At 41.7% G+C, this 24,850-nt stretch overlaps 1 protein-coding gene across 2 annotated transcripts in view; it reads left to right on the top strand.

Annotated features, from left to right (window-relative positions):
• Window positions 1-24,850, top strand: part of KLHL29 (kelch like family member 29) — a 515,481-nt gene that overhangs the window by 461,700 nt on the left and 28,931 nt on the right. For both annotated transcript variants that reach the window (XM_032784865.2, XM_032784864.2), the window contains exons 8-11: window positions 5,640-5,838; window positions 10,124-10,306; window positions 12,299-12,479; window positions 20,455-20,648. In XM_032784865.2, coding sequence (XP_032640756.1) covers window positions 5,640-5,838; window positions 10,124-10,306; window positions 12,299-12,479; window positions 20,455-20,648 — 757 coding nt within the window. The remainder of the gene's footprint in view (window positions 1-5,639; window positions 5,839-10,123; window positions 10,307-12,298; window positions 12,480-20,454; window positions 20,649-24,850) is intronic.

Below are 24,850 nucleotides of genomic sequence, written 5' to 3'. Positions count from 1 at the left end.
ATATGTCATTAGCTTTGCTATGTGACATTAGCTTTCATGCTGATGAGAGAGAGCGACATGTTCTAATTATTATTAGCCTTCACAATGAGCCACAAGCTCAGACAGAGAAAGAGAGGGAGAGAAACACAGTTACAGTTTCTCACTAATCTAATTAAGGAAAGGTGGGCGAAAGAGAGAGTGTGCTTTGCTAATTCAGCAGCCGTTGCCTCATTCATTCTAGGAGGCATGGGGAAAGAATGCAGTATCTCTGCGGGTGGAGTCAGGAGAATTGCCTCTCGTTGCTGGAGGGAAGCTCTCTCCTAAATGCCAATTTAAGCTAAACATAGAGACATCCTGGTGTCTAACCCCAGGTTCTCATTTAATGACATGAGTATTTGCTTGCGTTTTGTCTGACTTGGCAGTATGGCTGCTTCCTGCACATGGCCTATTGGAGAGGCAGAAGGGGCAGCTTTCTGATGAACCAGGATGCTTAGGAGGATTGTTTGGCCTGCCTTAGCTGTAGATCTGTCCATATTCCAATTTCTCCGTTACTTAAACTATTATTTAGCTATTCCTTTTAGTTCATTACAGCATGGGATTAGCATCCCCATTAGAGACTTACTGGCTAAACTTTGATGTCCCCATCAATATCCTCATTATCCTGGTGTCCTGATTCTGCATTTCATCTTGGCTCCTCTGTAAGGTTAAACGCCTCCAAACTTCTTAAAAAAGGCACTTCCTGAAATCGGAGCTTTGCCTCCCACTGCCATATGTTGACTGTGTTCCCTCTCCCACAAGTTAGCATCATTTTAATGGCATTAAAATGTCTGCAGCCAAGTCCCTGACATTTGTAACTTTAGGGAAAGGGCAGAACTTTTTTTTCCCCTCTGCAATAAATTTTAGTAGAGGAAAGAGTCACGGAAGCATTTTTTATTTCACTGCATGGAACAGTGGCAGATGGCAGGGCTCAGATTCTTACCTGTGCCCAGTTTCTCAACTGATCTTCTGTCAGGCAAAATTTAGGGACACAAGTGAGGTCATTGAGTCTTCCTGATCCTGGGGCTGCTTCTGTGGGGCCAACGTAGAGTTTGGTGTAGATTAGAATAGTCCCAAGGCTGCTTCCCACAGAAGTGGCCTTGACCCCCAAGCATACAGATAGGAATTGCTACAGAGCAGCCTATTAAGGCCGCACCTCCTGCATGCCTCCCCTACCTTTGACTTGCCCCCTATGTTGCAGGCCGTAGGACAGGTGGCACAGAACCAGATATAGATAACTCTATACTCACTGAGGATGCCTCCCACCCCAGAAGGAGAAACCCTGTTGTTTTCTACTCCCTTTACACCACTTCCTTGATACAAGTGGAGCAGCGTGTTGCTCAGGATTGAACCCAAAGGTCCTTCCTGGAAGCTTTTGGCTTTATGCAAATGCACCTCCCAAATCTCATGTATTAAGGAAGTCTCATGAATTAGCAGTTAGAACAAGGTAGTCAGCATTTGCATCTGGTCATCTTTCTGTCACTCTGACGTTGGGCAAGTCACTCTAGTCATTTTGCCTCGGCTTCCCCATCTGTAAAACCTGCCTGCCTCCTGGCGTATTGTGAGGCTGACGATAATTAGTGTGTGCACAACGTTTTGAGCTCTTCTGACAGAAAGGTGCTACAGAAGTGTAAAGTGTTATTACAGTGTTATTTATCGTAGTTGTGAAGTTCATAGGTGTTACTGTTATTCAAACACACACTCATCTCTCCTCAGAAAACTGGACATTTCAGACTGCCAAGCACTTCCATGTCTGTTACACTCTGTTAAATGAAGTGATTGGATTTTGTGAAAACCTGTATTCTTCTCTCTGCCAGACTGAACCCATTTCAGTCACATCACATGCTCATTTTAACTTAGTTTATATCATCACAGTGACATGGCTCCAAGCACAAACTCCTACTGGAAAGAGATAATTGCATGTCCTACCAAACTGATGCCTCTGTTTTAAATTTATTGTAGGGAAACGGGAAGTGGTAGAAGGTGTTCCTGTGATGAGTATGATCGCTTACGACCTAGCAGGGTGGAACCAATTGTGCACACTAGAACTTGAGAAATATTTCTAACCAGCAACTGCTCACTTATCTTTCCCTTTCTCCATCCTTGTAGCTCTACATTCTTCCTCCACTGCAGCTGTGACCTGATTCCCAGACACTAGAGGCATTCACACGCTAAAAAAAATGAGGAGTCCTTGTGGCAACTTAGAGACTAACATGTATTTGGGCATAAGCTTTCGTGGGCTAGAACCCACTTCGTCAGATGCATGAAGTGAAAAATACAGGCGCAAGTATAAATACATGAAAGGATGGGGGTCACTTTACCAAGTGTAAGGTCAGTCTAACGAGATAAATCAATTAACAGCAGGATACCAAGGGAGGAAAAATAACTTTTGAAGTGGTAAGAGAGTGGCCCATTACAGACAGTTGAGAAGAAGGTGTGAGTAACAGTAGGGCGAAATTAGAATTGGGGAAATTAAGTTTAGGTTTTGTAATGACCCAACCACTCCCAGTCCTTATTCAGGCCTAATCTGATGGTATCCAGTTTGCAAATTAATTCCAGTTCTGCAGCTTCACATTGGAGTTTGTTTTTTAAGTTTTTTTATTGAAGAATTGCCACTTTTAGGTCTGTTATTGAGTGACCAGAGAGGAATGTTCTCTTACTGGTTTTTGAATGTTCTGATTCTTGATGTCAGATTTGTGTCCATTTATTCTTTTGCATAGAGACTGTCTGGTTTGGCCAATGTACATGGCAGAGGGGCATTGCTGGCACATGATGGCATATATCACATTGGTAGATGTGCAGGTGAACGAGCTCCAGATGGTGTGGCTGATGTGTTTAGGTCCTGTGATGTTGTCCCTAGAATAGATATGTGGGCAGAGTTGGCACTGGGGTTTGTAGCAGGGTTTGGTTCCTGGGCTGGTGTTTTTGTTGTGCGGTGTGTAGTTGCTGGTGAGTATTTGCTTCAGGTTGGCGGGCTATCTGTAGGCGAGGACTGGCCTGTTTCCCAAGATCTGTGAGAGTGAGGGGTCATCCTTCAGGATAGGTTGTAGATCCTTGATGATGCGCTGTAGCGGTTTTAGTTGGGGGCTGTAGGTGACGGCTAGTGGCGTTCTGTTACTTTCTTTGTTGGGCCTGTCTTGTAGTAGGTGACTTCTTGATACTCTTCTGGCTCTGTCAGTCTGTTTCTTCACTTCAGCAGGTGGGTACTGTAGTTTTAAGAATGCTTGATGAAGATTCTGTAGATGTTTGTCTCTGTCTGAGGGACCAGAGCAAATGCAGTTGTATCTTAGAGCTTGGCTGTAGACAGTGGATCATGTGATGTGCTCTGGATGAAAGCTGGAGGCATGTAGGTAAATCTGGTGGTCAGCAGGTTTCCGGTATAGGGTGGAGTTTATGTGACCATCACTTATTAGTACTGTAGTGTCTAGGAAGTGGACCTCTTGTGTGGACTGGTCCAGGCTGAGGTTGATGGTAGGGTGGAAATCATTGAAATCTTGGTGGAATTCCTCAATGGCCTCCTTCTCATGTGTCCAGATGATGAAGATGTCATCGATGTAGCGCAAGTAGAGTAGGGACACAAGGGAACAAGAGTTGAGGAAGCATTGTTGTAAGTCAGCCATAAAAATGTTGGCATACTGTGGGGCCATGCAGGTACCCATAGCAGTGCCGCTGACTTGAAGGTATAAATTGTCCCCAAATCTGAAATAGTTGTGGGTGAGGACAAAGTCACAAAGTTTAGCCACCAGGTTTGCCGTGATGGTATCGGGGATGCTATTCCTGATGATTTGTAGTCCATCTTTGTGTGGAATATTGATGTAAAGAGCTTCTACATCCATAGTGGCCAGGATGGTGTTTTTTGGAAAATCATCAAAGGATTGTAGTTTCCTCAGGAAGTCAGTGGTGTCTTGAAGATAGCTGGGAGTGCTGGTAGCATAGAGCCTGAGGAGAGAGTCTACATAGCCAGATAATCCTGCTGTCAGGGTGCCAATGGCTGAGATGATGGGGTGTCCAGGATTCCCAGGTTTATGGATTTTGAGTAGAAGGTAGAATACCCCTAGTCGGGGCTCTAGGGGTGAGTTAGTGTAGATTTGTTCCTGTGCTTCTTTAGGGAGTTTTTTGAGCAGATGATGCAGTTTCTTTTGGTAACCCTCAGTGGGATCAGAGAATAATGGCCTGTAGAATGTGATGTCAGAGAGTTGTTGAGCAGCCTTTTGTTCATATTCCAACCTATTAATGATGACGACAGCACCTCCTTTGTCAGCCCCTTGGATTATAATGTCAGAGTTGTTTCTGAGGCTGTGGATAGTGTTGTGTTCTGCATGGCTGAGGTTATAGGGCAATTGATGCTGCTTTTCTACAATTTCAGCTCGTACACGTCGATGGAAACAATCTATGTAGAGGTCCAGTCTGTTCATCACTAAGGAGATGAACATGGTCTAAACAACTAAACAGGCAGATGGATTCCAGAAAGTAATGAACACCTGCAGCTCAGTGGAAGTTTTGGGTATTAAGCGCTGCTCAGGCTCAACCCCTTAATCTTAATGAATATTTCCTTGAATCTTGGCCCCAATCCCTATTGGGGCCTTTGGGTGCTCTGATAATATAAATGTTTACTAGTAACACTCATCTTTACTGCTTTGAATAGTCACCTTTCCTTTACTGTCCTTCTAAATATGCAGCCATAATTAATTTTTATTGTCCTGATATGTTCCCTATACCCAGCTCCATAAAAGCATTCTCCAGCTCTTCTGTCTCTTACTATGAAGTATTCTGTGATATGCTGTAAGATAAACAATGATTTAAAATCAGTTCTCAGTGAATGGACTCTTCATTTATCACTTGCAATTTTCATTTTTGTGGTTTTATTTTCTTTTAAGCAATAACCAGCGACAGACAGCTTCATTTCTTCCAATGTCCTTTGCACTACAAGGTTTATTTTATTTATACAGAAGATGGGGTGTAGTGTCAGTATTTGCGTAGCATCCACAGGAATCTGATTTCTAGGAAAACTTTGAAGTACGTAATTTGTTTCACCAACAAATAAATCCTACTAATTAAAAGATAGTTAACAAATTGGATGGTGCTTTTCAGGCTCCACTATAGAGGCTATTCAAACCCAAGCAGCTCATCTGCTTTTATTTCACACAAAATGCTAGAAAAGCCATTTGTTTTCAATGTAGCAACCTGTCTTAAATATCAAGGTGAATTCAGGAAGCTAGGAAGATTAATGCCTGCCTCCTGTGCATAGGGTGTTATATTGAGCATAAGTTGAGAATCTGCTTTTACAACAAAATCTCTGTATAACAAGAATTGTCAGCTTTTGAAGATTGTTTTTGTCTCTGTATGGGACCCTCCCCCCATCACCCCCCCAAAAAAAGCCTTCAGAGTGGAGCATCTAAGGAATGTGTTGCTTCGTGCTGCCTGAACAATAGTGAAGGTTTGGGGAGTATATGCAGGATCCATGAAAATCAGGACTGTGTACAGCAAAGCTCAGGTACTAAGGGCAACTCAAAGTATAATATATTCCCAAGTTGGGTAATAAGGGGAAGTGTTTGTGATGGGGGAGGAGGAAACGCCAAATGGTTGAAATCAAGCACTAAGGCTGCCATGTATTCTTTCTCCAGTATGCTGCGGAGTTGCTGGCAGTGGTCCGCCTCCCCTTCATCCATCCCAGTTATCTGCTAAATGTTGTTGACAATGAGGAGTTGATAAAGTCTTCAGAGGCCTGCCGGGATCTAGTGAATGAAGCAAAACGTTATCACATGCTCCCACATGCCCGACAAGAGATGCAGACGCCAAGAACCCGGCCCAGGCTATCAGCAGGTAAAGCAAAGCTGGCTTCAGAGAAAAAGCTCTCGGATTTGACACTTCCTGCAGTCCAAGACTGAACGGTTCAGACTGTCTGTAGTTTGCGTAGGAAGGGAGGAGTAAGTGTTATTTCTCTTCCATTCACCACCTCTCACGAGCACAGGATTGGGAGCCAGGGAGTCCAGAGTTCTAATTCAAGTTCCGACTCTGACTCCTTCTGTGTAGGGTGACCATACATCCTGTTTTGCCCGAGACTGTCCCTTTTTTAAGCCCTGTCCCAACTGTCCTGACTCTTTGGGCAAAAGTGGGCATTTGCTCTTGCCAAACTGATCAAGTTGGCTGGCGAGAGCAAACAGGACAAATGCCCACTTTTGTCAAAAAAGTGGGATGCAGAGAAATGTGCTGGGGTGGGGGTTGGGGGGCAAGCGGCAATGGCAGCCCCATGCAGGGAGGAGGCAGGCAGGGCTTGGGCGAGCAGCGATGCCAACTCCAGCCTCATGCAGGGGGGAAGGCAGGGCTCAGAAGAGCAGTGATCTGCCAGCCTCAGCCTTTGGGAACTATGGTCACCCTATCTAGTATGTGCATCGCTGCTCACCCAAGCCCTGCCTTCCCCTTCGCAAGGAAGAGGACTCAGGTAAGCAACTCGGGCCAGCCCTGTGGGGGGGTGGGGGAGGAGGTGTAGGTCTCAGGCCAGCCACTCGCAGTGTCCTGTTTTCTCTTTGAGAAATATGATCACCCTTCTTCTGTGGCATTTAGGCAAGTCACTTAAGGTCCAAAAAGCTTCCCCTCTTTTGGCTTACTCTGTTTTTGGGAAGCCCAACTTTTTAGGCACATGCACCAAAATGATCAAAGTAGGGTGCCTAAAGCTAAGCACTTAAATCCATATTTAGGCACCTAAATGAGTGGTCTGATTTTCAGTGGCAGGGTGCACAGCACCTGTGAAAATAGGGCTCTAAGTACAGTAACTCCTCACTTAAAGTTGTCTTGGTTAACCTTGTTTCGTTGTTACCTTGCTGATCAATTAGGGAACATACTAGTTTAAAGTTGCGCAATGCTCCCTTATAACATTGTGTAGCAGCCGTATGCTTTGTCCACTGCTTGCAGGAAGAGCAGCCCCTTGGAGACTAATGTAAGGGTGTCCCCCTCTCCCCTGCTCCTGCACCCCACTCACCCCATCTTCCATACACGACAGGGCTCAGGATGTAGGGAGCTTCCTGACAGCAGCTGCCGTCTCAGCTTGCTGATCTACTTAAAAAGGCAGTGTACTGAGAGTGGGGTCAGCATACTTAAAGGAGTAATGTGCATGTCTCTCTCACACACACGGTATGTGTCTCTGTCTGCCATGTTGTCTCCCCTCCCTCCGTTCATGTTGCCTTGTAGAGTGTGAGGCTACATTAACAGCAATGTGTTAACCCTTGAGGTAACCCTTGAGGGCTCAGCCGATTGCTAGTTCATCATTTAGCAGTAAGGCATTCCCTGGGAAATATTCCGCCCTCTTCCACCCTCTAACTTCACCACCTCAACCAATTGTCACAATCATCATTGCTGTGTACGATATTAAATTGTTTGTTTAAAACTTATACTGTGTGTGTGTGTGTGTATATATATATAGTCTTTTGTCTGATGAAAAAAATTTCCCTGGAACCTCACCCCCCCCCACCCCACCCCCATTTACGTTAATTCTTATGGGGAAATTGGATTTGTTTAACATTGTTTCACTTAAAATCACATATTTCAGGAACATAACTACAGCGTTAAGGAAGGAGTTACTGTATTTAAAGTTGGCTCGCACACCTAGACAACACTTCTAAAAATGTGGTCCTTGTCTTCTCTGCCTCCGCTTTTTCAGGACAATAATATTTTCTTACTTTCCTCTCAGGGTATTGTGAGGATCAGTTGATTAATTATTGTAAAGCAGTTTTCACTTTCACAGCATTATGTAGCTGTATTCTTATTTCAATACCACAAGTCTTACAATATCAGATCAGGCTGTTGTCGCATTCAGATCAAAAGGATCACACAAGATATATTATGTTTAAAACACACACACACACACACACACAATCTATGAAAAATGTGTTGCTTCAAGAAGCTTTCCACATGGGGCATACATGTGTTTTTTGTCTAGCAAAAATAAAGAAGAAGCAATTCTCCAGTGTAATAAATCAATCTGTATCCAAGGTAATGTTAGAAAATTTCTAAATACTTGTTACTCTGGAAATTAGTACAAATAGTATGGATCAAACAACTGCTACAAATAAGAATCAGAGGTGGAAGAAATACGTGAAACTTTCCTGTGTGTTTTGCTTGGTGCTTCGTCTGAGCAAGTACGATGACAAGGCTAAGCAGACTTCCTGATGTACATGGCTATTGAAGCCAGTACGGTATATGTAATGTATATCAAGCCTCATCATTTGCAGCTTGTGGAGACTGCCTATTCAAAGCACTTTTCAGAAGGAGGAAACATAGATGACTTTCAATAACAATTCACACTAAAAAGTCTTTTGCTGAAGACGGCTAATGGTGTGATGTTTGAAGATTTTTGAAAAATGCTTATTTTATCTTTGTATATAAAATTGTAGATGTAATGCAAACCTTTTACAGAAGCTTGTTGATGAGGGGAAAGTAATTCTTCTGGGATAAGGGAGGGTGATTATATTTTTTTAGGTCAGAGTCTAATTATATAGAACCATTTATTTTGCATATTGTCTGCATTTATGGATGCACAAAGGATCTCCAAACACCCTTTGTGGGTCTGCTACAGGGTGTGAGATGCCCTCTCAAGGTCATTTATTATCAGCATGTTATCTTTAGCACATCAGATTACCTTTTCTGGTATGTACTAAAAATAATGATCTCTCATTACTAAGAAGTATTTGTTTTAAACTGTATAGTATTTTAGGTTCATATCTTAATAAGAGAGTAAACTTGTTTGAAGAATACTTAAATGTGAAAACTCAAAAATCCAGATGATGGAGGACAACAATCCAATATTCTGGTGAATAGTACTTTGCACCAGGGCCTGCTGTTTCTGCTATTACACTGAGCACTAAATCCAAAATATCTCAAGCACTCGACAGTGAGTGTTTCAGGCCAGAGGGTGTCAAGCAGTTAAAATGTGATGTACCATAGGAATCCGGTATAGGGGCAGATCCTGAGAGTCTTGCTCAGATTTACCTCAGACCAAGCACTGAGTAAACTGTGAGTTAAAACCTCAGTAGATGGGCCCCAGTAACTACCCGTTCACACCAGCAGGGAATGTGCCCCAGTGTACACCTAAGATTAAAGGTTTTGGAAATCTCCATCTGCGCAGGTAAATCTAAATCAACGAGCTCTTTAAGGAATGGACTGCCTCATCACTGTGTGTTTGTACAGCATGTACCACCGTGGGGACCTGATCCAGGACTGAGGTTCCTGCGCACAACTGTAATGCACATATAACAATAATAATGATTAACTAGGCAAAGTTTGTTTGGGATAATGTAACCCACACACCTCTAGTGTGGTGTTCTGTCCCATCTAGTGTAGTAACACCACTTAAAGAGAGAGATTATGAGTCTGCTCTGTAGCCTTAGCTACAAGGCTTTTAGTTCATGCGGTAAAGTCTCATGCACTAAGTTCCAGAGGTCTCAGGTTCAGTCCCACCCACCGATGACCGTGGGTGTTACATAAGCACACAAGAGTATTTTGAAAAAAGGCCCCTTTGAAGGAGTGGATGGAAAACAAACTTAAATGTTGAAGAAATGCAGCCAAGAGGGATAAAACCTGAAAGTTTTCAATGCATCAGTCTTTGGTGTGAGGATGCGTTAATCAAGGACAAAGCCAGGTGACAGTTTACATGCTTAAGATCAAATCCTGATCCCAGTGAAGTCATTGTTCATCTTTTGATATAGAGGCCTTTATATTATCTTTCCCTATTGTGTGGGGTTGGAGTTGTATCCAGATATGACTGGTTCCAACTGTCCTTATTAAATCCTGTTATGTTTAAATTGTATCTCCTCACTCCCCATTATCACTATGTCCTTTTCACCTTCTCCCCACCCGCCTCCTGTTTTATCATTCAGCCTACAATATTTTTTCATAGGTGAGCCTTTAATAAGCTGCAACAATATTCAAGAAACCAAATTATAAATGATAGGCTAGCTGCAGACTATTGGAGACCAAAAAAAGACTTGTTTTTCTAAGTGTATTTTTAATGGGCATAGAGAAATGGATTGACTGCAAAGTGCTTTTAGATAGGTTACCTTCCCGGTGAGAGATGATGCTTTCTTAGAATGTATTTTGGTTAATTGCATCCTAGGTGTGGCTGAGGTAATAGTCCTAGTGGGAGGTCGTCAGATGATTGGCATGAACCAACGAGCTTTAACGGCGGTCACTTGCTTAAATCCTCAGAACAATAAATGGTACCCATTGGCCAGCCTGCCTTTCTATGATCGGGAGTTTTTCAATGTAGTCAGCGCTGGAGACAACATCTATCTTTCAGGTAAGTAGCATACACATTGGGAGAAGAAAAGCACTGGCTCCTCACAATCTGTATTGTACAGTGTAAGCGGAAAGGAACGGTTGCAAGTTTTATTCAACCACCCCTCGGGGAAAGGAAAAAAGAAACAAATATGCTTTTATCACTCTCCATTTCACTTCAGCTCCAATTTCCTCCCAGAGCAGTCAACAGCACATTTTGCAGTTATATAGAGAATAGGTTGGACAACCATCAAATCTGTGAAAGAGGTTTCCAGGTTGTAGTAACATAGTTTAAAATAGTGGCTGAAGTTGGGTCTAAATGGTGGGTTGCTGCATTCAAGATTGACTGAGCTACTGAATATGTGACCTACACTTAAAATATTTGCTTACAAGAGTGTTGTTGAAATCTTTCTTTTGATAGTAGACTGTAGCCCTATAATCTTGTTAGGTTCAATGCTCCTGAAGCCATGCTCCTGAAAAGGGTTTATCTAAAAGAGTTGCCGACTTCAATTTGTGCTTGAAGTATAAAGGCGTCTGTTTGTATTCAATCATATGGTACATTTCCTTGGATTGGGGAAAAAAGCAACCTCCAGTAGGTAATTGCAAGGATCCTCCTAGTGGGCCCTGAGTGTAAGTTTGATTATGTCTGAGAATAGAAAGAATCTCAGGCAAGGAGTGGTTTACATGGTTTTGAATTCCCACATCACTTCTCCTTATGCTGATTAGAGAGATGTTAAAAACCACCGGAGCTGAATAAAAATTATTGCTACCAATTTAGCCAAATCTCTTTGTTTTCCTACCAGTGTTAAGTTCCCCAGTGAAGGTCTTTGTGCAATGCCGGCGGTTTTGTTAACTTAGTTTCTATTAGGAATCCTATTAGGAATCCACATTACAGACTGTATAATAACTAGAGTTGTGCAAAAGATTAATAATGAAATCCAACCCCCCAAAGTTTATTAGATCCCTTTCTTGTGAACTGGTGGATCTGGGCCAGTTTATTGTACTGGCTGGAAACCATGTAAAAGTCAGGAGCCTCACATGATTTCAGTGCAAAACTTGCTGAGTACCACTGGGTTTTTTGCTTTGCTCAGATGTGAAACACAAAGCAAATATAAAAGTAAAATAAAATAAAACCACCTGAAACTGCTGTGTTCCACAGTGGATAACACAGGAGGTTTAATGAAATATCCTTTGGTAAAGCATTACTGAGGAAGAAGCATGGTTTTGTCATTAAGGCATAGAACTGAGACTCTGGGTTCTGTTCCTGGCTCAATCACTGACTCCTGGTATGGTCTTAGATAAATCACTTTGCCTTTCTGTACCTCAGTTCCCTATTCTGTGAAACAAGAATAATAATACTTACCCACTTTATGAGGTGTTGGAAATTGAAACACTTTGGGACCTTCAGCTAGAAAGAGCTACAGAAATATCCAGTATTAATATACTGCTTGATCATTTTAATTTATTTGGCAGTGCCTATAAGACTTGCTCTGCACTGTAACACAAAACCAAACTAAACATGGAAGTGATGTCTGAAAATTAGGAGTTAAACCTTAAAATCCCCTAATTCTACTTTATATGTGTACAAAACATGTTGTTTCTATTCTTTGTCACTTAACTGAATTAAGCATTCTGGGTTTCAGAGTGGACAGGGTCTAGCACGCCAGTCAGTCTCTGCCACATGACACCTTACAAGTGTGTGGTAATTTAATAGATTGGAAGATATTTATTGTTGGATGTGTATATTCCTTTATGCACATGTCTTTCTTAGTCTGACATCTTGATATCCTCATGTCATCTTAAAAAAACAAACCTTTGAGGTGCATGAATAAATGACACAGATCTACTTCATAGGAACAGATGCTCCCTATTGAGGGTGATTTATTTTAATTACTCAAATGTCATTTGAAGAGCTTTTACTTGGTAACTGGCTTAGATTGCAACATACAGTGAACTATCTGCATCCAAGTTCTCACTTAATTCTCTCCTTTTCTCACCCATGCCTTGTTGCCAGGTGGCATGGAGTCTGGTGTCACACTGTCTGATGTCTGGTGTTACATGTCCTTACTTGATAACTGGAATCTCGTATCCCGCATGACAGTCCCAAGGTGTCGACACAACAGCCTGGTGTACGATGGGAAAATTTATACCATTGGAGGCGTTGGTGTGGCAGGCAATGTTGATCATGTGGAAAGGTAAGGGTCTTCTCCTAAAGAAATTATTTGACATGTGATGTAAAAGCACACTGTTGACTCAAATTAGCTCCAAAATTTTGATTTGGTCAAAACAAGCTTTTACAGAAGATAAGAAAAATAGAAAGAAGAGGAGACATACCAAATTCATCTCATATAGGCATCCATTACATGGACACACTTTTCAGTCTGTATTGAGATGTGCTGTATAGAGCATGATGGGAACCAGATTTTTCATTTAACTTTTGAATGCTTGACTTCGTAAATTTAATGCTCTTTTAACATAGTTTTCTTTATGTAATTATATATAATAATATATAAATATTGCATATAAAAACTACATTAAAAGAAAATATGAAGGTTCCAAAGTCAAGCACGCAAACGTTAGCAAATCCTAGAATTAAGGTTGCCGTGCAATTTTCATTTGTCCTCCTTGTGTATATGCATTATGATTAGAGCTATGCGAATAACTGATTTTTCAATATACTGGCAGGTCCGAAAAAAGCCCGCCCAATTTTTTAATGTGGGCAAAACAAAGTATTTCTCTCTAGCTGCATTCTCTGAAAAGACTGAACCATTTTGTCTAGAATTTTCCACACACAAAAAATCACCGGGAGGCAGACGACACCCAGCATAGAAAAATTCATCCCAAATGGTTAATGTCTGGTAAAGTTGAAGCTGAAAAAAGGTCTTAGTATGGGAAGTATCAGGCAACCTTAATAATAGGTGGGGCTAGCAGCAGCCCCTCCTATCATGTAATAATACTGTAATTGCATGATTACCTACTGTTTTTCTCAGCATGGATCATGAGTAGAGTTCAAACCCAGTTCCTTCAGCTCCACATTACAAGATTTTTTTGAGCATGAGCTAATGATTAAGTAGGAACAGAAGAACGATGTTGCCCTCTATCTTGACCAACTTCTAGAGGCATGCACACTTTGCAGTGGGTAATACAGCTATTTGTGAAATGTATCGCAATCTCTGACTCTACAACAGTATTAGTGACAGATAGCACAGCTAAGTAGGCATTCATTCAGAAACACACTGAGGTCTTGGTGCTACTATTGTAAAGGCCTAGATTCTGTTCTCAGGTCTGCCAGAAGTAACTGTGTACAACCTCTCAGTAAAATGGGAGAATCAGATACGTTTGCCATGAGCTCCTGGCTCCTAGGCCAGTGCGCCTTCCCCTAGGCAAAAGAGGATGTGAGTAGTGTGGAGCTTGGTCTCTATCTTCACATTTTTAACATTGTACCTGAGATGTGGCACACACATAACAAGGCTACCAAATGTGTGTGTCGTACAAGGTGTGTGACACTTTGCATGTCTGCGAGTAAACCTTTCCATGCAGTGTTTGCAATCCCATCATTGCAGAGGTAAAATGAACAAAAATGAAACTGACTTTGTTCATTGTCTCAGTGAATGAGAGAACACAGAAAGTAAACAAGCAGCATAAATAGTGAAGAGTAAATGGATTTTGCTAGCATTGTCCATGCTGTACACTCCAAGCTGATGATGAGTGGGCCCAGGGGGACTAAAACTGTTTCAAGGGTTTGTAAAATTTCTTCAAATTTCCAAACCTCTTCTCCTGTAATTTAAAGTCATGCTTTTTTTTTTTTTTTACAAGGGAAGTATGGGGGTGTTTGTTTTTTTAAAATCCTCTTTTAGATAAAGAGGAATGACAGCGATGCAAGCAGGTGTCCTGTGTGCACTCATAGACTGTATTTAGTTTTGATTAGAGTATGTCTTTTTGCCTAGTCTGTTTCTTTCTCCTGCTCTGATTCTCATGTTCTCTCTTAAACAGACCATCAACAAAAAAAAAAGAACAGTTTGTATTTCCAAAACCAGTGACTGTGTAGGCTGAGAATTAGGCAAAGTCGATCCTTCCCCTTCCTAATACGAATAGTAGTACTGATAGTTAGTCCTGCCACAAGTGCAGGGGACTGGACTAGATGACCTCTCAAGGTCCCTTCCAGTTCTACGATTCTGTGATTCCCCAGACGCCCTGTCCCTCAAGATCAGCCTCCAGCCCCCAAAATAAGTCTTATGACTCTTGGAATTGTTATCACACGTCTCATCATATTTGGTATTTTTCTTAACTCCCCAGCTCCCAGAGTCATACAATTGCATTAGAATCTGAGCTTACATTTTAAAGGTGAGGAGCACATGTCATAGCTCCACTGAATTTCTAGCCCTTGTGGTTGTGAAATAAAACTTGAAAACACGCACCCTACTGGCTCAAAAGCTGGAAGGCTAATAAGAGAACCCCTAATGTATTTTTTAATCTCATGATTTTAAGGCAGTTCTCATGATTTGGAACTCTTGGGGTTGGAAGCACTGCAAGAATGAACTTAACCTGAGACCATGTGGTGCCTGCACATTGTAATCTCACAGAGACACACACGTTTTGATGAAAGATTTTGTGGCTCAGGCCCCAACAAGCCTTAAACTGAGCATGCTAGAATATTTACAGTTTAAAAAAGCAAGGCTAGTGTAGGCCTGTTACGCATACTTATCTAGTAGAATAGTAGGCTTTCTCCATGTCATTTCCATGCATTCTGCCTCTGCGGAGGTAGGTAAGCCCTTGTGATGGGGATTTGTTAAACTCACAATTATAATTAATCTGCTATTTTCAATAAAAGTGACTTATGAGAAGCAACGGTAGAACAGAGTGCATGCCTAGATTGTGTGTCCATCTGGGTTATGCTGGGAGATCAGAATTTTTTAAAAATTAAAGTGAAGTAGAGGGATTAAAGAGTGTGTTAGTTTCATTGCTTAAATCATTTGTGGGCATGTGTGTTACGCGTTTGGTTTTGGAATTGACATTCTGGGCTTTTAACAGTAGAAAAGTAAGGAGAGAAAAAGTTCACCTTAAAAACTGCAACCCACAGACTGACATTATTCAAACAGAAACATCTCCCAATTGCCCCAACGTTCTAATTTTAGCAGGTACTCAGGAAATTGAAGGCAGATGGAATAATTGTTCCAAGTCTTATGAGCGATGAGGCATTTTGAATTTGGGTCATCTCTTTCAGGAGAATCAGTAATGTTCAGAACAATGTTAATTTAATTGCTCAATTTTCTGATGTCACATGCACAATTAAAATCCAACTCGGAACTTCGCAATTCCTTACTTGTGTGGGGGGGTTTGTGGTTATGACCTACACTAATAGAGAGATTACATTTTCCACTATAGTGTGGATTGGACATTGCTTTTTGAATGTGCTTTGGATGGGACACAGAAAAATACAGTCTCAGGAGACCATCTGTGCCTTTAGATCATTTATTATCCAGACTAGATAGTATTACATACAAAACACTGCATTACAAGAATGTTGAAGTTGCAAAGTCAAACACTCAGAAATTAGAAAGTTCCAGAATTAAGATTGTCTGTGCAATTTTTCGTCAGCCCCTTTGTGAGTATACATTATGATACTGTTATGAGCTGGGGCCAAGATTTCATTCTTTATCTTCTAATATGTCTTTAAAGAGCCAAGCAAGTACCACTAGGATGGGCAACCTTCTTAAAACCTAAATAGATATATGAATAGACAGATATGTGTAATGCATCCTTATTATTTATTAATTTATTGAAATAACGTGTATGTGCCAGCTGAGCTGAATCATAAACTCACTCTGTGAAATGGATGTTTTAAGCACATAGACTCATCTTCTGTGGGATTGGATTGTTGGGCTATGTTTTTGGAAAAAGGTTGTTAAGGAAATAGCAGTGACACTACAGTTCTCAATCGAGCCCCTCTGGCAATTTTGTGTGTAACAGGAAATAAGTCCCTAGATGTTTAAGGTGAGAGATTTGCACACCAACCTGTCTGCTTCTGTTACTCCTGAGGGAATTCTGCACCAAAATATTAAAGATTATGCGCACAGTATTTTAAAATTCTGCAGATTTTTTGTGTCAATAAATAAATGGGGCTCCAGCGTGGCAGTGGGGAGCATAGACCACTGGCTGCATTGAGGTGGGAGATCACCCTGAAGCTCCCACCTCCCTCAGTACAGGAACTCAGCGGTGAGGCTGCACCTGACTCTGATACAGCACAAGGGCTAGGCCTGCCCCAGAAACACCACAGGGACCTGCCCCTCTGCACCAGGTGCACCAGGTGTGGGCAGGCAGGGCCAGCCCACCAGGATCCAAGTGTGGAGGGGCTTAGTGTGGGGGAGATCCAGGTGTGGGGTGAGAGGTTTCTGTATTGGGCAATCTGGGTAAGGGGGGCTCAATGGGAGATCTGAATGCACAGGGGCTCATTGAGGGGTTTCGGGTGCAGGAGCAATGGGACACTGCAGGGGATCCAGGTGAAGGTGGTTGGGGCTCAGCGGGGGCAGTAGCATAGCTAGGTGGGGAGCAGAGGGAGCGCCTGCTCCCCCAAGCCCAGAATTCCCCAAGTAGCGCCTTTTCCATTCGTCCGTGATTTCAGTGGCGCGCCGCTCCATCTTTCGGTGGCCTTGTGCATGCGCCGCTCCATCTTTCAGCAGCATATCAGCACATGCGCAGGGCCGCCGAAATGCCACCAAAGGACATGCGCCTTTTTTCTCCGCCGCTCCCCCCCCTCGGCAGCAACCTTGGCTATGCCACTGAGCGGGGGCGGGGGTCTGAGTGTGGGGAGAAGAGGCTTGATGTGGGTGTCTGAGTGTGGGGAGCTCGTCAGAGGGGTCTAGATTAGGGGGATAGGGCTTCTTAGGGTGAAGATTCAATGGGCCTGCTTAACGGGGGAGCCCCAGCTTCTGCTGAGGGGACACTGCATGTCGGACTCCCACTTCCCCCTGCAATTTCCCTATCCCTTGTTCTTCACCATCCCCCTCCCCTCACTCTAACATTCCCCTGCCCTATTCCACCCCCTTTCTTCCCCACTGCCTCTTCCCCTCACCCCCTCGCCTCCCTTCTCTCATTTCCCCCACCCTTTGCTTACCCAGCCACACTGCCAGCACTCACTGGTGCACAGAAAACAGAAAGGCTCCCAGCACACAAAAGGAGAGCACAGCTGACACTGGAGGCAAGATGTAGCCTCCTTCCTTCAGCTGGGCAGCTCTGCACTTGCAGAAATGAGTGGGGGGCTGTGGCACATAACTGTTTGCCCCCACATGTCTCACCTCTGTTGGGGGGGGGAGTCCCTCCAAAAAACTGCATCAATGGTTATCCCCCCATACAAACGTATGTGGCTTTTTTGTCATTTTCTGCAACAAAGTACAGGAATTCTGCAGGGGGTAAGAGGGGAGCATTTTCTGTCAATATGCAGTTCTGCAAAATCCCCCTAGGAGTATTCTGTGCTTGTGTTCAAATAACGGATGGAGGAATGAAGAGGATCTATGAACTAGGTTTCTCGATAATGGATGGGGCTTCTTAATACGTGAGAGCTGAAATGTCAGCATATGCTGACTATATATATGGCTAAATATTTATGGATTTTGATACTTCATAGTAATTATCTGTCTGAAGGGTATTGAACGATGAAGTATGTTATTCTGATACAAGGCCTCTAGATTTATCTAAAATTGGCTGACTACTTTGATTTATATGTGCACATGGAATACAGTTTAAAAAATTAAATATAAAAATAATTTGTAATTGTCTCTTTACACACTGTTTCAGAACCTACTGTTATATTGATGCCTTAACAAAATTACATCTAGAACCTTGTCCAAGAATAGTTCATTAAGATCCCCAGAACAGTCAGAAGGAAATGAAAAAGGCAAAACCATTAATATGATTTTAAACATCACGTGAGCCATCTGGAGTGCAGATCGATACTACACAATGAAGCTTTATTTTGTATTGGATCCTTCCTGAAAATTGTATTCCAAAGTTAAATAATGTACAAGATAGTGAAGGGTTGGTGGTCTATAAACTACTGATAATGATAGCATCAAGATTTTATAATGTGAATAAATTAAAGCATTCAGTCATAAGGCTGTTTAACTTTAGAAGGAGAGAAATTAAGAGGCCGAGAAAAAGGGGGGGGAACTTTTTTCAGATGAGGTATGAAAAGAGTTGGAGAGTTCATAAGGCAGAGAACTGCTCCAAAGGACAGAAGTTGCAGAGTAAAAGCCTGTCTTGCTATTAATGCTGAGATTTTGGGGAAAGGAAGAGAGTGAAAGCACGTGCTAAATGAGATGAGTGAGGTGAGAGAAAGATGAGTCCTACAAGGGAAAGCTGAGGAATGCAGAATTTTCAAAACATGGAGGGTTATTTTTATTTTGCAGGTCTAGTCCATAAACTGGGATGAGGTCAATAGACCCACAGTGTTTGGGTAAGCCCGCCACCAGAGAATGCTGTGGACAGGCTTGGAAACAGGGAAGCAGGAGCTAGCATTGGCATAGTAGAGAGCCAGAAGTACTGTGAGCGCTTTTGTGGAGGGAAATATTTGGGTGGATGGGATCCAGTAAATTAAGTCTTAATTTACTACTGTAAACAGCAGAGTCAAATGAGAGGTCTGAGTCAAGGAAGGAGTTCAAGGTCGGTATTTTTTAGGTTAATTCTCTTGGCTGTAAGCAGTTGAATAGAGTGTCAGAAGATACTCACCACTATTGTAAAAGTGGCAGTTAAAGATGGAGATAATAAGAATGAAAGGAAGAATATAAATAGAAAAGAGCAGAAAGCTAAGGGATGAACTGGTTGTGATTTTTCACTGCACAAGAAAGTTTCATTGATTTAGCTTTATTCTGTTTTTAAACCAATGTAGTTACTCTGGTGCAAATCCCTGTGTGGACACTTTAGGAGTTGACTGGAGTTAAACCAGAATGATCTCGTGTTTGGAAAACATGCCAGAGAGAGACTTAAGAAGCTCAAACTACTTAGTCTGCACACTCGGACTGGGAAGCTCACTCCCCAATGTTGTGTAGACATACCCTGGCAGACTGAGAGATGTGTCACAAAGGGAGAATATCACTAGGAATAAATATGTCAGTTTCTGAAAGAGATTCTGAAGACCAGGAATCTGGAGTATTTGCATGTTTTAAGTATCCCTCCTGTTATCAGGAGCCAAAGCTCTAAATGGGTGATGAAGGCTTGTGTGTTTGCCATCCACTGTTCTGAGTTAGTACCATTTAGGCAACTACTATTTGACTGAATGTACCATTACATGGAAATATTGAACCATGTTGTTTTCCACTGTCTCCGAGGCTCATTTTACTGGAGCTCTTTGGATCACTGCCACATTATTTAAAAAAATAGATGTCTGATCTTATGACATTGTCTAAAGTGAATCTTAATCCATTGTTTATTAACTGCACATCCTTATGGTCAATGGCTTAATTAAATCAGATACTGATGATCTTAAAACTAAATTTAGTGCTCTAATGAATCTTCTTTTCTGTTGCACTACATGTTAAAAATGGATGCAATGAGGAAATCTTATTCCAGTAGCAAACTCCCCATTAACATTTGCAATATCCTGCAATGAAGTGTAGTAGTAGCTTGATACATACAGTGGCAATTAAATGAAGGCAATTTACACATGCACAAAATGTGCATTAATGGCTAGTTAACTAGAGTAAAAAGACTTATCATGTTGCATTATGTTTGATGATGTGATGAGCTTCACAAGCTAAACAATTTAAGTATATTAACAATTCCTTGCCTCTGGTTGCTGTTGGATATCACCACACTGATTTGCAAGAATAATCTTACTGTATTCCAATTAGTTGAAATTAATTAGTGGAAGTCATCTTGACAAAGGTGTCCTAAGTTTCTTTAGCCCAAGCTATAATTAGGCTTGAGAGGCATATGAAGAAATAGATCTGGTTTTCTCTGTGCCTGTATCATTATCTTCTTTAAAGGATAGAAAGTGGCATTAATGGCATTATCTACCAAAACAGTTGGATTGCTTTGGTGTTAGACGGTATGTCTTCAGGTATGTTTTATCTGTCTGCCTATCTGCCTATCTCTCAGTCTGTTTTATCTGTCATGCATTTACAACACATCCATCACTATATTATCTGGACTTATTCCTATTGCTTTTTTTTTTAGGTATGACACAATCACCAACCAGTGGGAGACAATAGCTCCTCTGCCGAAGGCCGTGCATTCTGCAGCTGCTACTGTTTGTGGTGGCAAGATCTACGTATTTGGCGGGGTGAATGAAGCTGGTCGAGCCGCTGGAGTCCTGCAGTCATATGTCCCTCAGACTAATGCATGGAGTTTTATAGAGTCTCCAATGATCGGTAAGTGATCAGCATTTTACAATTTAAAAAAGAAATAATGTCATGATATAAATGTCTGTACCACAAAATAAGTAAACCAAAGAGGCTCAATGTAAATATGTCTTTAATATAAGGCTGAGGAAGAGGTGTTTGTAATAGCAATGTTGGGCAGGGTTGGCAGCAGTATGTAGTATATTAACCTGGAGATGCAGTGGTCTGGATCCGTCACTCAAGGCAAATGACACTCATTAATACCCCTGGATATTTAGCTAGAAGGAGTGGGTTCAAGGTGGGGACAGAAAGGAAAGTAACACAGATATGGATACCCTATACTTTATACAGTGCACTAAAATTTTGTTATGCCATCAAATGTCACTTCATGCCTAGAACAATGCCATTCATTTAATGTATTACTGTTGTTGAAATTCCTCTTGCCCAAAGGAAGCGAAGGTCTTTTTTGCAGTAACTCATAGATATTGTTCAGTGGAATTCACCCTGCAAGATAGAAAATCCACAAGACAGGTGGACTATGAAGATCCAGCACTGTTTTTATTAGTTATGTTTACAGTTCCCAGGAGACTGCTACATGATTTACAGAACCAATAGAAAGACCGGGGGACTAAAATTTTCAAAAGCACCTAATGGCTAAATCCTTTAAATCCATAAATAGTCATCGGAGCAGGGACTTAGGTGCCAAGCAGCTTGGGTGTCAGGACTTAGGTGGCTTTGTGCATGTCCACTGGCAGAAATTCGGGCCCCTAGGGGACTTTATCATAGGTGCCTACAGCATTAGATGGCATCCAAGTAGGAGTTTTGAGGATCTAAATTTTGCACCTGAGTACCTAAAATGACATTTAGACACTTGCATCCCTTTACAGAGCTAGCCCTAAGTGACTTAGAAGCCTAATAGTATGTCTGTACTGGAGCTGGAAGATATAATTTATAATTAGCAATGATCAAACTAACATACTAAAAATGGAGTGTTGCAAGTGGGCAGATGGACTAGCTGCCCTGAGTATGATCCCATCTAGAGCTTATGTATGTATTAGAAGAGCTAACCCCTCCCACCACTCATGTCACTGTGGATAGACTTGGATTTTTTTGCACACTAGCTCCATCAGAGCTAGCACAGGTATGTCTATGAAGGCTGAAAAATTACACGTCCAGCTCCAGTGTAGACATACCCTAAGATCCATTCTCAAAAATGACATAGGCACATAGGAGTCTAAATAGCATTGACTTTCAATGGGACTTCATTTCCTAAGGCCCAGATCCTCAAATGTATTTAGACGTCTAATTCCCATTGAAATCAATACTTTAGGCACCTAACTCCCAAGCACCGGAACACCTGTGAGGATCCAGTCCTAAATTGGTTTTGAACATGGAACTCTTTTGAAACTTCAAACCAAGGGTGCCTTGCCTAAAGATTTTAAAGTCAGTGTTAGATAGGATGCAACAGTAGGATGCAGCACTACAGTGACATGTATCAGAGGGGTAGCTGTGTTAGTCTGGATCTGTAAAAACAGCAAAGAGTCCTGTGGCACCTTACTAGGACTAACAGACATATTGGAGCATGCGCTTTCGTGGGTGATACGACAAAGTGGGTATTCACCTACGAAGCTTCATGCCCTATCTGTGTTAGTCTATAAGGTGCCACAAGACTCTTTTGCTGCTTTTACAAGCATGATGTTATTCATTAGGCCTAGCCAATGGTGTCCAATAAATACTTTCCCCTTTCTGTATTAATTTTATTATTATTTATTTATGATCTTTATTTATTACTACCTTCCTATTTCATAGGACATAAAGACGCCGTACTGGTCAGACCAAAGGTCCATCTAGCCCAGTATCTGTCTACCGACAGTGGCCAATGCCAGGTGCCCAGAGGGAGTGAAGCTAACAGGCAATGATCAAGTGATCTCTCTCCTGCCATCCATTCCATCCTCTGATGAACAGAGGCTAGGGCACCATTCTTTACCTTTCCTGGCTAATAGCCATTTATGACTTAGCCACTATGATTTATCCAGTTCCCTTTTAAAACGTTGTTATGTCCTAGCTTTCACAACCTCCTCAGGTAAGGAGTTCCACAAGTTGACTGTGCGCTGTGTGAAGAAAACTTCCTTTTTTATTTTTAAACCTGTACCTATTAATTTCATTTGGTGACCCTAGTTCTTGTTTATGGGAATAAGTAAATAACTTTTCCTTATCCACTTTCTCAACATCACTCATGTTTTATATACCTCTATCATACCCCTCCTCTTTTCCAAGCTGAAAATCCTAGCCTCTTTAATCTCTCCTCATATGGGCCAGTTCCAACCCCTAATCATTTTAGTTGCCCTTTTCTGAACCTTTCTAATGCTGTAAATATCTTTTTTGAGGTGAGGAGACCACATCTATACACAGTATTCGAGATGTGGGCGTACCATGGTTTTATAAGGGCAATATATATTCTCAGTCTTTTTCTCTATCCCCTTTTTATGATTCCTAACGTCCTGTTTGCTTTTTGACTGCCTCTGCACACTGCGTGACATCTTCAGAGAACTATCCACGATGACGCCAAGATCTTTTTCCTGACTCGTTGTAGCTAAATTAGTCCCCATTATATTGTATGTATAGTTGGGTTATTATTTCCAATGTGCATTACTTTGCATTTATCCACATTAATTCATTTGCCATTTGTTGCCAATCACTAGTTTTGTGAGATCTTTTTGAAGTTCTTCACAATCTGCTTTGGTCTTAACTATCTTGAGTAGTTAGTATCTCTGCAAACTTTGCCACCTCACTGTTTACCCTTTTTCCAGATCATTTGATAAATTGAATAGAATTGGTCCTAGGACTGACCCTTGGGGAACACCACACGTTACCCCTCTCCATACTGAGATTTACCATTAATTCCTACCCTTTGTTCCCTGTCTTTTAACCAGTTCTCAGTCCATGAAGGAACCTTCCTTTTTTCCCATGACAGCTTAATTTATGCAAGAGCCTTTGGTGAGGGACCTTGTTAAGGCTTTCTGGAATCTAAGTACACTATGTCCACTGGATCCCCTTGTCCACCTGTTTGTTGACCCCTTCAAAGAACTCTAATAGATTAGTAAGACACGATTTCCCTTTACAGAAACCATGTTGACTATTGCTCAACAGTTTGTTTTTTCTATGTGTCTGACAATTTTATTCTTACTATTGGTTTGACTAATTTACTCGGTACCGACATTAGACTCCACTGGTCTGTATTGCTGGGATCACCTCTAGAGCCCTTTTTAAATATTGGCGCTACATTAGCTAACTTCCAGTCATTGAGTACCGAAGCCGATTTAAGGACAGGTTACAAACCTTAGTTAATAGTTCCTCAACTTCACATTTGAGTTCTTCTCAGAACTCTTGGGTGAATGCCATCTGATCCCGGTGATTGTTAATGTTGAGTTATCAATTAATTCCAAAACCTCCTCTAGTGACACTTCAATTGTGACAGTTCCTCAGATTTGTCACCTACAAAAGCCGGCTCAGGTTTGGAAATCTCCTAACATCCTCAGTCGTGAAGACTGAGCAAAAGAATCCATTTAGTTTCCGCAATGACTTATCGTCTTTAAGCGCTCTTTTTATCTCGATCGTCAAGGAGCCCACTGGTGTTTAGCAGGTTCCTGCTTCTGATGTACTTAAAAAACAATTTTGTTATTACCTTTGGAGTTTTTGGCTAGCCATTCTCAAACTCCTCTTTGGCTTTCTTATTACACTCTTGCACTTAAGCTGGCAGTGTTTGTGCTCTTTCTATTTGCCTCACTAGGATTTGACTTCCACTTTTTAAAGGAAGTCTTTTTCTCTCACTGCTTCTTCTACATGGTTGTTAAGCCACGGTGGCTCTTTTTTGTTCTTTTACTATGTTTCTTAATTTGGGGTATACATTGAAGTTGGGCCTCTATTATGGTGTCTTTAAAAATGGCCCATGCCTTGCAGGGATTTCACTTTAGTCACTGTACCTTTTATTTTTGTTTAACTAACCCCTATTTTTGTATAGTTCCCTCTTTTGAAATAAATGCCACGTGTTGGGCTGTTGAGGTGTTCTTCCCACCACGGGATGTTGAATGCTATTGTATTATGGTCACTATTCCAAGCAGTCCTGCTATAGTTACGTCTTGGACCAGCTCCTGCGCTCCACTCAGGATTAAATCTAGAGTTGCCTCTCCCCTTGTGGGTTCGTCAGCTGCTCCATGAAGCAGTCATTTAAA

This window comes from Chelonoidis abingdonii, chromosome 3 (assembly GCF_003597395.2).
Source record: "Chelonoidis abingdonii isolate Lonesome George chromosome 3, CheloAbing_2.0, whole genome shotgun sequence".
Lineage (NCBI taxonomy): Eukaryota > Metazoa > Chordata > Testudines > Testudinidae > Chelonoidis > Chelonoidis abingdonii.
This window is presented reverse-complemented; position numbering and strand designations above follow the sequence as displayed.